This window comes from Ursus arctos, unplaced genomic scaffold, assembly GCF_023065955.2.
Source record: "Ursus arctos isolate Adak ecotype North America unplaced genomic scaffold, UrsArc2.0 scaffold_11, whole genome shotgun sequence".
Classification (NCBI taxonomy): Eukaryota; Metazoa; Chordata; class Mammalia; order Carnivora; family Ursidae; genus Ursus; species Ursus arctos.
Genome location: NW_026622775.1, coordinates 63,098,611 through 63,114,384, shown reverse-complemented (window position 1 = coordinate 63,114,384; position 15,774 = coordinate 63,098,611). Strand labels below are relative to the sequence as shown.

Below are 15,774 nucleotides of genomic sequence, written 5' to 3'. Positions count from 1 at the left end.
AACCAGAGAGTTCGGGGTACTTAAAACTGTAAAGGAAAGGGCCCTTTGATGAGGCCTTATGTGAGTAATCAGGAGATAATCTGCTCATTGGTTATTTTCATTTAAGAGAGTTTTTAGGCTTTCTCTTGCTCTTTCTACTCAAAGAATACATTTAGATTTTTATAACTTGAAAATAGACCTGATCAAATCTAGATTTCTTCTATCTCAAGTTTGCCTTTTAGTATTTTCTATTTTTTTGTAGTTTACTGATTATCAAAGAAATATTTGCTCAAGAAAAATTTAGAAGTAAATAAAAGCATAAAGATGGAAGAAAAATCAGCCATGATTTGGCATATAGAGGCAGCCCCATTTACCTTTCTACCCTGTTTCCTTCTGGTCATTTTTCTGTGCCTTTGTTCTTAATTCAGTAGGATCTTTTTTTTGCATCTTGCTTTTTTTCCCCTCTTAACTCTATCTTACTCCTATTTCCTGATGCCATGAAAAAAAAACCTATTTATGATTATACTTTTAAAACTGCAATATTCCACCTTATGACTGTGCCATATTTACTTCATTATCTCCCTTTTGTTGGGTCATTTAGGTTGCTTATAGTTTCTCACTATTATAAACTATTCTGTTGTAAGCATCTTTGGAAACCTTTGGCTGAGTTCTGATTTCCTAAGGTAGATATCTATACTTAGAATTACTAGGTCAAGGATCTAAAAGCCTTTGACACTCTCAATGCATATTGCTGGATTGCTTTCCAAATGGATTGTTTTCTGTTCTATTGTATTGAATTCTCACTCTCACAAGTAGTGTATGAGAAGACCCATCTCCGTACACCTTCACTGGTGCCTTGCATTGGTTTGTAAGTTTTGCCACTTTCATGAATTAGAAATGGTATCTCATGTGGTTGAGAATCTATTCATGTATTTATTTATTATTTCTATATTTAGAATGTGATGCCTGTTCTTTGTGGCGGTGGGATGGCTGTCTTGTACAGAATTGTAGAAGCCTGCTTGGGGTACAGGTTCCTGGTTTCTGGGGCCCCTGGCTTGCCTCCTGCACTCTAGTTGTGGGTACCTCTGTGTTCACTTTTCTTCACTCTCCAGGGTAATCCTGTGGCCTCGGGCAACATAGGAACATAGTAGGATCATTCCGGGCCAATTTTTCCGAGGCCCAGAACAGGGCTTGTGTCTGAGGGTATGTGCATGTGGTGTGTCTGTTCCAGGTGTATATGTCCTGTGTGCTGAGCAGACCTCAGAAAACACAGCAGGCACTTCATGAAAAATAAAAACGTCCCGTGCTTGCGTAATGCCTTACTCTTCTTAAAACACATTTTTATCTTCATCGCCTCACTCTTTCAACTGGAAATCTTCCCTTTGGGTTCTCTTAACAAGTTGTTGGTTAAATAAAGATTCTTGGTATTAGATCTATGAAATTTATCTTTGTTCCCGCAACACCTCGTATCTGGCACGCACTAAATATACTCAAGATGTAATCTGCCTCTAGCACGCACCTCACCAGTCAGTAGGATGGACTCGGACCTCTTTGGACATAGGATAGGTGGAGAGCAGAGCTTGACCCTCAGGCTGAGCAGTGTCCCAGCGACTTGCCCACTGCCATGTAACTTCCCAGTCTTCCCCTCCTCACACACAGAGCACACTGTTGGGGCCAAAACCCACTCTAGTTTGACCTTCACCTTAAAACACCATAGCCAAAAATTATAGCAAATTATGTAAAGGACCACAATATACAGGACCAATACAGAACCACAGTGCCTCTGGGCATAGGTGACTAGAAACATCATTATCTCTCTTTTCCTAGTGCAGCTGTCCCATATTTCAGGGACTGGGCAACAGTTGTATCCTCAGGACTCTGACTCCTCTTTCTTTACAAATCCATGCTCACAGTCATCAGATCATCCTTAAAATGCTGTAGAAGGCACCTTGGCAGGACCAGGGCCCAGAATGCTTGGTCCGTGTGATCCAGGCCCGCTCTGCTGGAGAAAAGAGAAGCTGGTCCAAAGTTAGGGCTTGGGGGCCAAGTATGAACCCTGCTTAGTTCTATTCTGACTTGTACCTCGAGGCCTCAGGAATTTGTGACAGGGAGGAAGAGCTATGAGGAAAGACAATGAGAGGGAATGTGAGACCATATTTTGTTTTGGAGCTTCACAGATTTTTGACAGATTTTATTACCATATGAATGAAATAAGGGTACTTTTATTCCACCCCCAAACTGAAGATAATCACCACCAATAATTTAGGTACCAGCATGAATGATAGTAACGCTTGAGAAGTATAGGTTGGGTTTTTGCACGGTTAAAAGAATGACTGGGAGGAGCTTACACTGTTAACTGACCTGTAGTTCTGAGGCTTTAGACTGACACAAGGCTGTTCCAGTCCTGGGATGGTTCTGGGTCTAGTAGCTGAGCAAGACTCCCGGGTTAGCAACAACACGGTTCCTGGAGTCTGTAATTCAGTAGTGTTACCACAGTTACCCAGACTGGGGGAGATTGGGCCTCCAGGAGAATAGTGAGGGTCTGGGGGCCCACCCTCCAGTTCCTCACTTCCCTACCATTTACCTGTCTCAAGCCCCTTCTCTCTCCCCACCCAGAAGATGTGAGTTTTAGTTCTCTCTGTTTGAGCACAGGACACAGAGCTAATCACTGGTTGGTTTATGTCTGAATTTGTATTATTGCAGGTATATTATGGAACAGTTTCATTGCATTATTTTCAAGGAAGAAAACAGTCATAACATTTGAAGTGCTTTAGATACTCACAAAAGAAAGTGTCCGTATAATCTTCTAAAGCTTTTAAACATGTCCCCCAAATCCCCTTCAACATCTCTTTGATGGTTGACTTTGACCCAGTCTTGCTCTAATTAACCTCGCTGCTCCACAAGCACTGGGCTTTCAAGATAAATGAGAATCTATTCCTTGTCCTGATATACCCTTGACTGAGGACACGTCATGGCCATCATCAGGGGTTGTCCTCCTGGAGCATGTGGCTTTGGAGCGTGCCCCCGTGGAGTGGGGGCAGGGACAGCTCCCCTTCTGGCCAGATTGGAGACATCCACCCTGCTGTGGCTGAGCAACAGATGTCCCTGTCAGTGACCTGTCCCGTCTCCATTTCATGCTCTGCTGGTAATCGATAGTTAGTACCCAATCAATGAACGACTTTTCTGTTTAGTCAGTTTGATTGTTTCTGGGGTGACATGTGCCACCAATTTTGAAAAAAAAATTATAAATGCTCATTAGGTTCCCAAATGAGCGCACCCCCCCACCCCACCCCAGTCTTAATCTGTTTAAAGGATCTCTGGTTCTTTGGCTCCCAAATACTTGCCTCAGCAGAGTTTCAATAGGAAAGTGCCCTCAGAACCTAAGTCTTGGTTTCTAGGAGTAGAACTGCCATTGCTTGATTTTTAAGAACTCACCATTCTTGCATCATGGAATGGAAAGTAGCACTTAGATTTCCCCCCGTTCTTTGATCCCCAAAGCTATATATGGAGTTTTGGGGATTTTCAAAGGATCTTTATTGTTATTTTTTAAACTGCAATTTATCCTGTAGAAACGAGAAAGAAAATCTCTTTTTTGTCCATCTTTCTGTGTTATTTACTTAGACCAGGAATGACAAAACAATTTCATCAGATATGCATGTATATCTAAATAATAAGAGACTCTGTAGGATGCTAGGTTGAGAAAAGATTTTGTGGTCCCACTTGGGGACCGAGAAAGTATGTTGTGGTTGATTAGTGGTGTCTGTCATATCATGTGTAAGGTACTTGTCATTCCTGACTCCGATCTTGTTGTGAAAAAAAAAGTTCACACATAGATGATAACGCTAGTCTAACAGTTAAGAGGTGTTTGCTATGTCCCAGGCACTGTTATAAGTGCTTTACATATATTAACTAATTTAATTCTCAAAGCAGCCCCAAGATAGGTACAGTTGAGGAAACTCATACAAATGAAGAAACTGAGGCACAAAGAAGTTAAATGACTAAACCACATTCCTATAGCTAGGAGGTGGGAGAGCTGAGGTTCAAGGTCAAGGCAGTCTTGCTCTAGGGTCCATGTCTTTAGCTGTGGACGCTGTACTATCTGTTCTTGGCTAGTGATGTGTCTTTACTGTCCAGGAGCTGACTCAGCTGCAGTTCAGAAGAAAATGCAAAATCAGTTACAGACCCTGCTATCTTTGGGCCTTGGGCTCTAGAATAAAAGATAAGACAGTGTCCAGGGGAACCTTAGCATTGAAGGAGAGAGTTGCATATGAACTTCCTCCTTCCTCTCCAGTTCAGGTAGCATTTCCAGTCTTTCCTTCTCCACTGGCACTGCTGCCTTCTCAGATGAGAGGCAAATTGGAAGAGAAGAGGGGCAGACATTTACGGAGTGGAACAGAGAGGAGTTCCTTGGTCTCTGGGCTACCTGGCTGGGGAAACTACTTTTGAGTGGCCATTTTTAATGATTGTTTTTGTATCAGGGACATATGTACATATAAAGAAAGAGATGTCTTTAGTGTATCAAATAATATATTTTTTATAATGGCTGAAGAGAGACTTTTTAGTACTGTTTATGTCTTCCATCATTAATTTAACAGCTATTGTCCCCCATTGGGCTAGAATTATCAAAATGGTGACCCAGAGGAGCTAGGAGCCCTGCCCTCCCTGTGCCTATAGTCTGCTTGTCCAGGTAATGACTAAGTGTAAGCTGCGGCTCTGGTGAGCGCTGTAGAAGGTCGTTGGTCCCAAGAAAGCAACAGTAGTGGAGGGAATGAGGGACTGAGGTGGTCAGACCACATGGGTCCTTGAAGGCCACATTAGAGTTTTGACTTTAGCCTAAGAGCCGTGGAGAGCCATAGAAGGTAGGGAAGGAAATTGGGGAGTTTGTGTCATACAAGGAGTTTGTCTTTCTTTTAGAAAGGTAATTGTGACTGCACTGGGAAGAGCGAATTGGAGAGGGGACATAGATGACCTAGAGGCATTTATAGGAGTCCAGGTAGAGAGGCCACAATAGTTAGGAGTCCAGGCAAAGAGGCCACAATAGAGGCCACAATGATTTTGGTGGTGAAGGGAAGAAGTGGAGGGATTCTAGATGGTAAAACTAGTTAGATTTGGTGATAGATTAGGTGTGGGTAGTGAGGGATCAAGAATGGGCAAGGATGCCTTAGGAAGTAGGACAACAGTCTTGTTCCCAGAGGTGGCGATGCTGGTAGAGGGCCATGTTTGGAGTGGAAGGTCATCTTGTGTTGGCGATGCTTTTGAGCTGTCTGACAGGAGATGTCAAATATGCTACACTTTTCATGGTAATTGTGTAGTGTTTTGGCTGGGCTATAAATAAGCCTTGATGGATTGTTCTGGGAAATCAAGTACTGTGGGAAAGAATTTCTTAATCCATAATTTTATTGATTCTTAAAAATCTGAACAAACATTTTCATTTAGAAAATAAGAATCTAACAATGACAAAGGAAATTAATAAAGGTAAATATCTTGTATAATCTCCCTAGTTGTTTTCGTTTTTGTGTGTTTCTCCACCAGAGAAACATTTCTCTTTTCTTATGAGCATTCATATTTTAATTAGTTATCATTATAATCTACATCCAGTGTTGTAATAGGATTGTTTCACTTACGATTATCCCAAATATTTTTTCACATTTTTTGTATGTCTTTCAAATGCTCTATTAAAATATGTAGCATAATATTACATGCTTTTGATAAATCACGAATTATACTTTTCTAAGCAATGTTAGTACTTTTGGATATTAATTTGATTTTAAAATTTTATTATTATAAGTAATGAATATTGTTATGTTTTTCACATTTTTTTTCCTCTTGTATTATTCCTTGGGTTGAATTTTAGGAGTGGAATTAGTGAACCAAAGAGTTTGAATGGATTTACAACTCTTGATATGTGTAAAGGCAAACATTTTTAGAACCACAGGCAGGGGCTGTGGGGTGCTGACCATAGAACAGAACTGTGACCTCCATGTCAAGCCTCATCATATTTCTTTGGATTCGGCAACCAATGATGCCAACCATATTATGAGTGCTTGACAAGGTCCCATGGCCACATGGGACCTGGGCTGGTCTCTTCCCTTCCTCCAAGTTTTCTGTTCCTGGGCTAGGGTCACCATCACTGAAGAAACAGTGAGAGCCCTTGAACTGATGGTATCCTGAAGAGGTTGTCTGAACTCGACTAAGCCTCAGAAGCCTTCAGGTTCTAAAAGACTTGCAGTATGCCAGAGAGGCTGCCTGGGATTCCCATGAGTTTGGATGGGGTTCTCAAGACTTTTCATGACCTGGTCCCTGCCTACCAATCTGTCCTTCATTGCCACTGCTTCTCAATGTATCACCTCTGCTATGCCCAGACTAGACTCTGTTCTGGTCGGGGATGATGCCTCAGTCGCATCCAGATGCCTGGCTCTCGTTCAAGCTGCTTCCTCGCTCTCTGCCTTTCGAAACCCTGCCACTCCCTTAAGACTCTGCACTGGTTCTACTTCCTCCAGGCTTGCACTTCCCAGCTTGCTGTTCCTCTACCATGAGCTCTTACAAGCACCTTTAGTCCCCCTTCCAGGACTTGGCACATAATTGTAAGCTTTCTGGTAAAGTTTGACATTTTTACCTCTTGAAGGTAATTGCCCTTTCCACGAGGGCAGGAACCGTGTCATCCCCTCCCCAGGCCCCTCAGTCTGGCTGTCGTGCTGAGCCCTTTGCCAGTGTCCCATCAATCGAATGGGACCCAGGAAATCAAAGTATATGTGCTATATGATGCAGTGTCAAGGCTTTTTGGCCATTCTTGTGTATTTTCAACATAAATGCCCCTATTCAAGAATTGCTGAGGATATTATTCAAATGCTGGTAGATGGATCGTACTCAGCTGTGTTTCATCTGACTGCAGTTTGAGGGGTTATGAGAACAAGTTAATGCTGGGAAACCATAACCTGGTCACCTTTTATTTCTAAGTCCTTGCTACGCCCAAGGTGGAAAGGGTGTTGGTGGAAGGAACCAGGGTGGTTGAAGAGGAGTTAAGAAGCATGGCATATCCATCTGGTCTTTAAGAAAGCAAGTGTCTGTGGCTCCTGGAAACAGTGCTTGAATTGTAGTGAAATGATGTGTTCTGCTGTTCTGTTTTTTTTAAAAGTTGGCCCCGACGTTACCCTGCTGTCCTCATGGCACACTTCATCGATTGGGTCAATGTTCTCATCATCAGGAGTCTTCAGAGGAAGCCTCCCCAGTTCACACTGGAACCCCGAGTTTCCCTTCTACTTCAGGGGCTGGCCTGGTGCCGTGGGGCCCCTCTGGCTAGGAGTCAGGAGCTTTGGGGCTGGGCTGGCTCTGCCGCCACCAGCCCCACGGCTCTGCACAAGCTCGGACCTTGGTACCCTCATTTGTAAAACCATGTGCTTGGACTAGATCATCTCAAGGGTCTTCAGTAACTGAGATTAAAAACAAAATAATTGAAACTCTCTTAAAAGGGTAAGTTTTGGTGCCGTTTTTAACTAAAAAGGAGAAATAGACTCTTTGACACATTTAATGACATGTGTTAGTATGTGTGTGGAACTTTACACTTAACTTGTATTTCTTTCTTTCCTTCTCTCCCTCTTTTTTTTTTTTTCCTAGCCAAACATCACGTCAATGGCAATAGAACAGTTGAACCTTTCCCAGAGGGAACACAGATGGCTGTATTTGGTAAGATATCAACTCTGAAAGAAAACCCAAATTGTGTGCAAAGACTAGTGCCAAATTTCTGAGTTTTAGCAAGTGTCCTCAGGGCTTCAAAATCTGGGCTCTTCTAGATATTTACAAGTCATTGGAGCCAAAAAAACTATTGAGTTCTTAGTATTTCTGGGATCAGAAAAGCTTATTCTATAGAATTTAATATGCTTTCTTTTCTCACTTTGCAAACCAAATATCAAACTGTGTATTTGCTATTTCTTACGTCCACACTGTGAATTAACCTGATAATTTACAGTTTGAGTTTTTCTTCCCTAGAACTGCTTTCTTCCCCCCACATTGATATGTAATTTTGTCAAAGGCTGGGGTTCAAGAAGTTTTGAGTTGTTATTCCACAAAAATCAATCTAATTGAATAATCTCTTTCTCTTCCATTATGAATTCAGCATATTCCTTAGGAAAAAAATCAATTAGAATGTCTTAAACAGAATAAAATCTAATCTCTGAGTATGTATTTACAATATACAATTATGTGGTTGAGCAGACCTTCTCTGTTAGATTCTAAACCTTTTGGTGACAAGGTCCTTTTTAATTCATGGGTCCTGACCTCCATATTTAGTGTCACCTGAACTTCCTTCAAAATGTCTCTACACCCTGGCACTTTCTTTGCCTGCCTTCTTCCCCTTCTCTCTCCCTTCCCCTCCTCCTTCCCTTTTCTTCCTGACTTCCTCTTCAGTTTATCTCCCCTCCCCCACCTTCCCTCTAGCAATGCCCTGGGACCCCCAGGGCGGGTCCCTTATCTCTCTCTCAGGGATTACTGCCTCGGTCCTCAGGATTTTAATTTTCTCCTGTCTTCTGCATCCTTCCCGTCAGCCTTATAGACAGGTTTTATGATCTGTCCCATCTAAAGCCCTGAAGTCCCCTGACTTGATGCCTTCCTCTAGCTTCCTTTCTACCCTGATCTTGATGATGGTCTCCTACAAGGGCTTTTGATGTAAAACTGCTTTAAGCATGGAGGTGTCTTTGAGATGGAAATTAGCCTCAGGATGACCCATCTCCAAATTAGCCTCTTCAGGATAAAGCATTAACTTATTCACAGAGATGGAACCAGAATTGGTAATCAATGATGATTAACAGTTGCAGAGTTATGAAACAGGGAGCTAATTCTGCCTGGGTGTTTGTAAAGCTTGCTCTCTATGGGCTATCACCTTTTAACATACACTGATCTGTAGTTAGGAATTATTATGCTCAGAAATGTAAATGAGGAATTTGATTTTTGTAGCAAAAAGCATAATGGACACTCTAAAAATGTGTGCTAAATATTTGATTTGTTAACTTTCCTCTGAGGACTTATGTTCAGATGATGCTGTTTTAGTGGAGTTGTAGTTTAGGACTGTTCCCAGGGGACAGCAGATGTCACACCAGTCCTCAAAGGGTTTCTTTGATGATTTTTTTTGTCTCTTGGATTTTTCACCCCAGACATGTTAGAAACTCAGTTCCATGTCAGGTTGGGAAATATAAAATGAGACTTAGCAGGTTTCCCTCTGTTGTGCTATTGGAGGAAAGCTTCCTTCCCAAGGAACAGACCGAGCACCAGGCAGGCAATGATGTTGTTTGGCCAGAGAAATGGAAATATCAGTGAATAAAGCTCTGTGATGAGATTATTATTATTATTTGTGATGGTTTTGGTTTATAGTGGCTTTCCTAAAAATCCTAACCCATGGCCTTCTCTGTTTGGCTTTGGGCAAGCATGTTCCTCTGTCCAAGCTTTGGTTTTGCCACCTATAGAACAAGAGGGCTGACAGTGCTCTGAGACCTGTTCCCTTTGCTTCTGCATCTCATATATTCAAGAATGAAGGCTCATCTGGTGGCAGGCCGTCCCCCGGAAACCCACTGTGAATGGCCAAGGTGTGTGACTTTTAAAAGCGGTGAATCGTGTATAATTTCGACAAGTGCAGACTTACACAGATTGTAAAAATAGAGTATCTTTGGACATCTAAGAATTTTTACATTATGAGAACTGCGGTTTGGCTCTTACACATGCTTAAATTAAGGCCCCTATTTGGGTTCAGTATGTACAAGCATTTTATATTAATGTTTTAAAAACTGTTCTCATTTTATATTACTTGTCCTCCTGGCCTGCAGTGGAGAGAGACAGCAGATGGTTTTGGGGGTGGACTTCTCTCCATTCCGGGTTGTTTATAGCTCGATTGAAAAGGTTACACCAAGTATATAGCGCTTGGCTCTTTGACGTATGTTGGACATCCAGTCCTCCTGGCACCTCGCAACGCTGGTAGGAGCATGTAATCCTCTTCTCAGAGAGCTCATGTGCCTTATTCAAAGCCACTCAGCCAGTGATATGGTGGAGGGAGAATTTAAGTCCAGGTCTAACTGACCATGAGGCCCGCACTTTTTTTATGATGTCCCCTGACTCTTAGCCCTAGGCTAAGGAGTCATGGGTGAGTCTGGTAAATGCAAAAATGCCTTTCAGGTGGATCCTTGCACAAAAGCATGCTTTCCAGCCAAGTCAATCTAGCAAACTGATTTGTGAATTTCTATGCATTCCCAGAGTGCTCTGAAGGACTCTTGAGATACAGCTTTTGCTGGGAAAATACTATTGGAATGACATCTCCTACTATTTATCGTTTTTACCCATTTGATTTTAGTAGCATGAATTAATGTATAGGAGAATGCCTTACATCTGCTTGGCTGTGAGTCAGCAAAGCACCGATGGTACGTTCTATTTGTTCCAACTCATTCTTCATCCTTGTAAGTCTTAATATCTTATGACCAAATAGTATCACCCATTTCAATTTTATTATCTATTGGTTAATCATTTGAATGTGCTTTACAGAATGCTGTCTACATAGGAACTATTAAATTTAATCCACTCTAAAGTGGTCATTGAACTGCCACTAGGCATTTAGAGCGGATAATGTGAGGAAGTGGAGTGGGACTGACAGGGCACACTCCACCGTGAAAAACACATGAGTACGTCATTCTATCAAGTGACCAGAGAATAGATAGGTAGTTCCTTCATTTCTGGCATATAATCTTCACAAGTTATTTGTAAGCTAAGATGTTCATTTTTTCAGATTTCCTTTCATGGCCCATTTGTGAGTCCTTGTCTTGTTTTTGTGTAGCCACAGTTCTTAAGCATCTTTGTTGCTCTCTCTGTCCTCTGCACTTTAGGACAATGATAATGAGGGTAATAGGCTCTGCTCGCCCAGTGGGCTTCTCCTCTTCTGTGTATGATGCTCTCTTTCAAGTCAGTGGGAGCCCTTTTTCCACAAGCTGGAGAAGCAGAACTGAACATTTGCAATTACTTAATATCTTTGTTCCTGGTGGCTGAGAGTGCCCTCTGGCTATCATCCCTTTCATCCTACAACAGCCCTGTGAAGTGGGCATTATTGTGCTCTGTTAGAGACAGAGAAACTGAGGCACCCAAAGATGAAAGAAATCTGGTCAAGTGGAGGGAATGCTTTCTCAGGCTTGAGGACATCCACATTACATTTGCCAACATGCTGCGCCTGACTTAGAAGGCTTCTCTCTGGCTCTCAATAACTTAGTGAAAGTGACATCCCGTTGGCAGTGAGCCACTCCATCCATGCAGAGAGCACAGGCTCCAGCCTCTCCGTGGTGGTTGTTTTTAAGCCCAGAACAACTTTTCATTTTGTTAAAAATATTCCATAGTCAAGAAGATTTCTCATTTCAAAATAAAGTAAAAAAATGATTAATTGAGGAAAATGCAGAGAAGCTGGGGGTTGGGAAGATTTTTAATACAATTAAAAAAATCAAATACAGTTTTTAAAAACTTTAAAATACAGTATTTTACCATAAAATGTATCATCCAATGTAGGATGCTTTTGAGAGTGAAAGGGTGCTGTCAAAAGTTATGTTAAAACAATGAGGTACAAGCCTGAAGGATTTCAGGCAACTGGGATATAATTTCACCCTATAACAAGAGTGTATATTTTAAAATATTGTGCCAAGAGTAAGAAATACACATTGAGTAAAGTTGAAATTGAAAAATAATGAACATAGATATATTAAATGAAGTAAACAAATGAAAAAAATTACAGTGTGGTAGACTAGACGTATGTATAATATAGTATACCAGTTCTATAATATAGAACACCAGTAGTTCTACTAACTTCCAAGATTTCCCTCAATAAATAGTGTTATATTCTTTCTGAATGACTTGAAATTAAAAGCTAATTCAAATTTATAAAACCTGGCTCATAGCGTTTTAGTAAGAGATGCAGATTTGATCTGATTATGCCCTTGCAATTTTAATCCTACTTTAAGTGTCCAGTGATGCAAGGTGATGAGCTCTCCGTCACTAGAGGTATTTAAATGATAGAGTGGTCATTCCTAACCAATTGAGAAATGGGACTAAATAGCCTATAAGAGCCTTTTCTTCTTAGTTAATGAACATTTGCTTTATTTCAGAACGTTAAACCTTTTTGAAAAAATTCCTTCTAACAGGAAACCCTTTGATCCTATCATTTAGAAACCCACACTAAGGCTGTTAGCTGCAAGGTAAGATTCTGCTGCGAGGAATCTTAATGTACAGGAATCGATACCAGTGACAACAGCAGAAGGATCTCCATGAATTCTTAGGGTGGGTTTTTAGGCTCCCAATAGCCTGACAGCAATGCCCTGTGATCTCAAACCCTTGCAAAACATGTTTTCTTTGTCAGGTCCTCTTAGGGCTTTTCAAATGAGAGGGAGCAAAAGACAATCCAAGACATCATGAAAATGTGCCGATGACCTTGTTACAAATCTCTGTTTATAGCCAGGGTGCCAAGAATTCACCAGAATGTTTCTCAAATAGGTGTGTGGAAGGGCTGATTCCAGGGCAGGGACTCGTGGCTGGCAGAGGCCCACGGATGTACCCCATCCAGGGACCTCACCTTCAGCACCCCAGAGGAGAATGAGACCGGTGTCTGTAAGATGAACCAATCGTAAGACATTTTTTCCCCCTGACTTCAATTGGAGGTGAATTTTGAAACAGCCACAGTTATTTTGTCTGCTAGCCAAGAAAACAGCATTGAAAGCAGCAGGCAATATGTCAGACTTCAAAGGAAAATATATTGGTGTCTCATTGGCTTGAATCCAACATTATGTTGGTAAATAATCAAATCCCGGTGTGGCATATTTCTCCCTGAACCTTGACTGAAAACCATTGAAGACCATTCTGTGAGCTGTGGAGTGGCAGTCACTCATTCTAGGAAAAAGGCCAGAAAGAATGACTTTGAAATGTGTTTATAATTAACTAAACAATCTAAATTCACAAGACTGTTAGAACAGCAGGCTGCTAACTGGTGCAAACTTCTTAAGTGATGAGGCACTTGGGGAAACAAAAATAGGCCTTCCTCCCATATAATCTGAAGCACCTTTGAGGGGCAATAATTGGGCATTTAGGGACATGTTTTAAGACATGTTTTATTTTATATGTCTTTTTTTTGTGTGTGATGATCTCAGTCTGTAGTTTCTTTTGAGCATGAAGAGGTCAAATAATATAGGGGAGGGTGAAGAGACCTCCCTGAAAATCCCTTTTGGATTGTATGGCATTGCTTGGAATGGTACAGCCCACCGGGTCTGGTCCAGAAGAGCACAGGTGTGGAGTCTGAGAGGGTATCCTGGGATGGGGAAGGTGGAGGGGGGGATATATTTAGAAGATGGAAGCTGGAGTGTAGGTGGGGCTTTCTGTGCTTAGAGAATGGAACCGAACCCATCACAGAAAGGAGTAAATCCGAATCCAGTTATGTTTGATAATCACGTATCCACCAAACCTCAACCATTTGGAATGCATGTAAGAACCAGAAAATAAGCCCTCCCCTCCACCACACACAGCCGGTGAGGTGCTCCCTGGCGGGGGGGGGGGCACCTGGTCTCCCCATTCAGACCACGCTGTGATCTAGGCCCCAGGCGATTGACTGCAACATTAGTCAGTTCCATGTGATCTGTAATCTCTCCTGCATAATACCCGATGAGTCCAGTCCTGTGACTCAGGGATTTTGAAAGATAACCAAGTGCATTAGTGGGGAACTAATCTAATGTTGGCCTAGTACTGACCAGCCCTTGTTAAACTTTCTATTAGGCCATTCTCATCATGGGTCTAAATGAGACTGGTTGCTTCCTTCTGAATCAATACAGAGCTCTCAAAAAGTGCCATGATTTCTCTTTCGGCCTCAACTATTGAGTTGATCAGTTGTGGCTAATTATTTCACCGTTATCACTAGTATACAGTGACCATCCAATTGACCAACTTTTTAAAAAAGTTTCGAAAATGAAGAAGATTTATATAATTTTATTTTATAAATATGGCAGTAATTTCTTAAATCTCTACAGAGAAAAAATGCTCAATAGGGTGTGCAAGAGAAACAATTATATATCTACTACTTCTCTGTGAATTAGCTTTTTTAGAAGAGAAGTGTAGATATGGAGAATGACAAAAACTAGAGTTAATTATTATTCAATTTAACTCAACTCCCATTTTTAAGGAAAATACTGAACCCCGTGTTGCAGATAATATAAAGCAGAATATTCTCTCTTGCTCTTTTTTGTCCCAACCATTTACCTTCTGCCTTATTATAAAACAAAAGAAAGGAAAATTAAAACACAAGACATGGCAAAATAGCATACATTAGAATTAGGTAAATGTTAGACCAAAGAAATATACGAGAAATGAAATGTACAAATAGTGCACATTGTAGTAAAATATAATTTATAAAAGTTGGCCACAAATTTGGCTCTGTATTTTCTAGCAGCATTGCGAAGATTAGTTAGTCGTATGGTTGGCTTCAGTTTTTAAAACTTGTGGTAAAACCTACATAATATAAAAGTTGCTGTTTTAACTGTTTTTAAGTGTAGAGTTCAGCGGTAGTAAGAACAGTCTTCCTGTTGTGCAGCCATCACCACCATCGATCTCCTGGACTTTTTCATTTTTCCCAACTGAAATTCTGTAGATAATAGTTCTCCATTCTGTCTCCAGCCAGCCCCCAGCAGTCCCCATTCTACTTTCCATCTCTCTGAGTTTCACTACTCTAGATAGCTCCAGTAAGTGAAATCATTCAATATTTATCGTTTTGTGACTAATTTCACTTGGCATAATGTCTTCAAGGTTCATCCACTTTGTGACCTGTGTTGGAATTTCCTTCCCTTTTTAAGGCCAGGTCAAATTCTACCAAATGTATGTGCCACATTTTGTTTACCCGTTCATCTGTTGAAGGACACCTGGGCTGCTTCCACCTTTTGGCTGTTGTGAATAATACTGCTATGAGGATGGGAGGGTAAATATCTCTTTGAGACCCCTCCTTTCAGTTCCTTAAAGAATATACCTACAAGTGGAATTGCTGGATTGTATGGTATGCCTATGTTTCATTTTTTGAGGAACTGCTATCCCATTTTCTACAATGGCTGAACAAATGTACATTCCCACTGGCAAACCACAAGGATTCCAGTTTCTTCACATCCCTGCCAGCACGTGTTGTTTGTTAATAGGCCTCCTAATGGGTGTGATGCTGAAATCTACATGCTTGGGGGAATCTTAAAATCTCCTGATTCTAGAACCAGAAAGAAATTTCTTTCAAGGATATGTATAAGGAGGACACTGTAATGTAAGACAGTTAACAGTACTACTGACAACCCTTTAGAGTGAGCAGCGTGAGGCGATTCGTGAGCTGTTGGTTACACCTCTCTTCTCCTTGGGCTCCTGACATCCACCCAGGAATATTTGGTCCCCACACCCCCATGTGTGCCACGGGGTGCTTTTCTGGTGGGCTCTGGCTTAACCCATAAATTACTTGTATTGCATCTAAGACCATCAGTGGCCTGGTTATCTTATAAGGAATTTTCTGTCAATATTATTTCTTTCAGTGGATTTAAAAAAAATATTTATTTTTTAGTTCTTTATTGTGAAAATTTTCAAGTATCTTAAAAATAAACTGATGTAATGAAGCCTCCCTCACTCAGCTTCAACAGTTATCAGTTAGGGCTGAGTGGGTTTCATGTATATTCCCACTCGCTCTCTCTCCCCCATCTTAGGTTATTTTAAAGCAAACTCACATATCCTCTCATTTCATCCATGAATATTTTGTTATATATCTCTAAAAGAGCAGTT

At 41.2% G+C, this 15,774-nt stretch overlaps 1 protein-coding gene across 2 annotated transcripts in view; it reads left to right on the top strand.

Moving 5' to 3' along the window:
- Positions 1–15,774, top strand: part of MSRA (methionine sulfoxide reductase A) — a 408,777-nt gene that overhangs the window by 155,298 nt on the left and 237,705 nt on the right. Inside the window, exon 2 of one of the 2 annotated variants that reach the window (XM_026518907.3) lies at positions 7,594–7,662. The exons of the other annotated variant lie outside the window; for it this stretch is intronic. Within the exon in view, the coding sequence (XP_026374692.1) occupies positions 7,594–7,662 (69 nt within the window). The remainder of the gene's footprint in view (positions 1–7,593; positions 7,663–15,774) is intronic. 2 annotated transcript variants of the gene reach the window in all.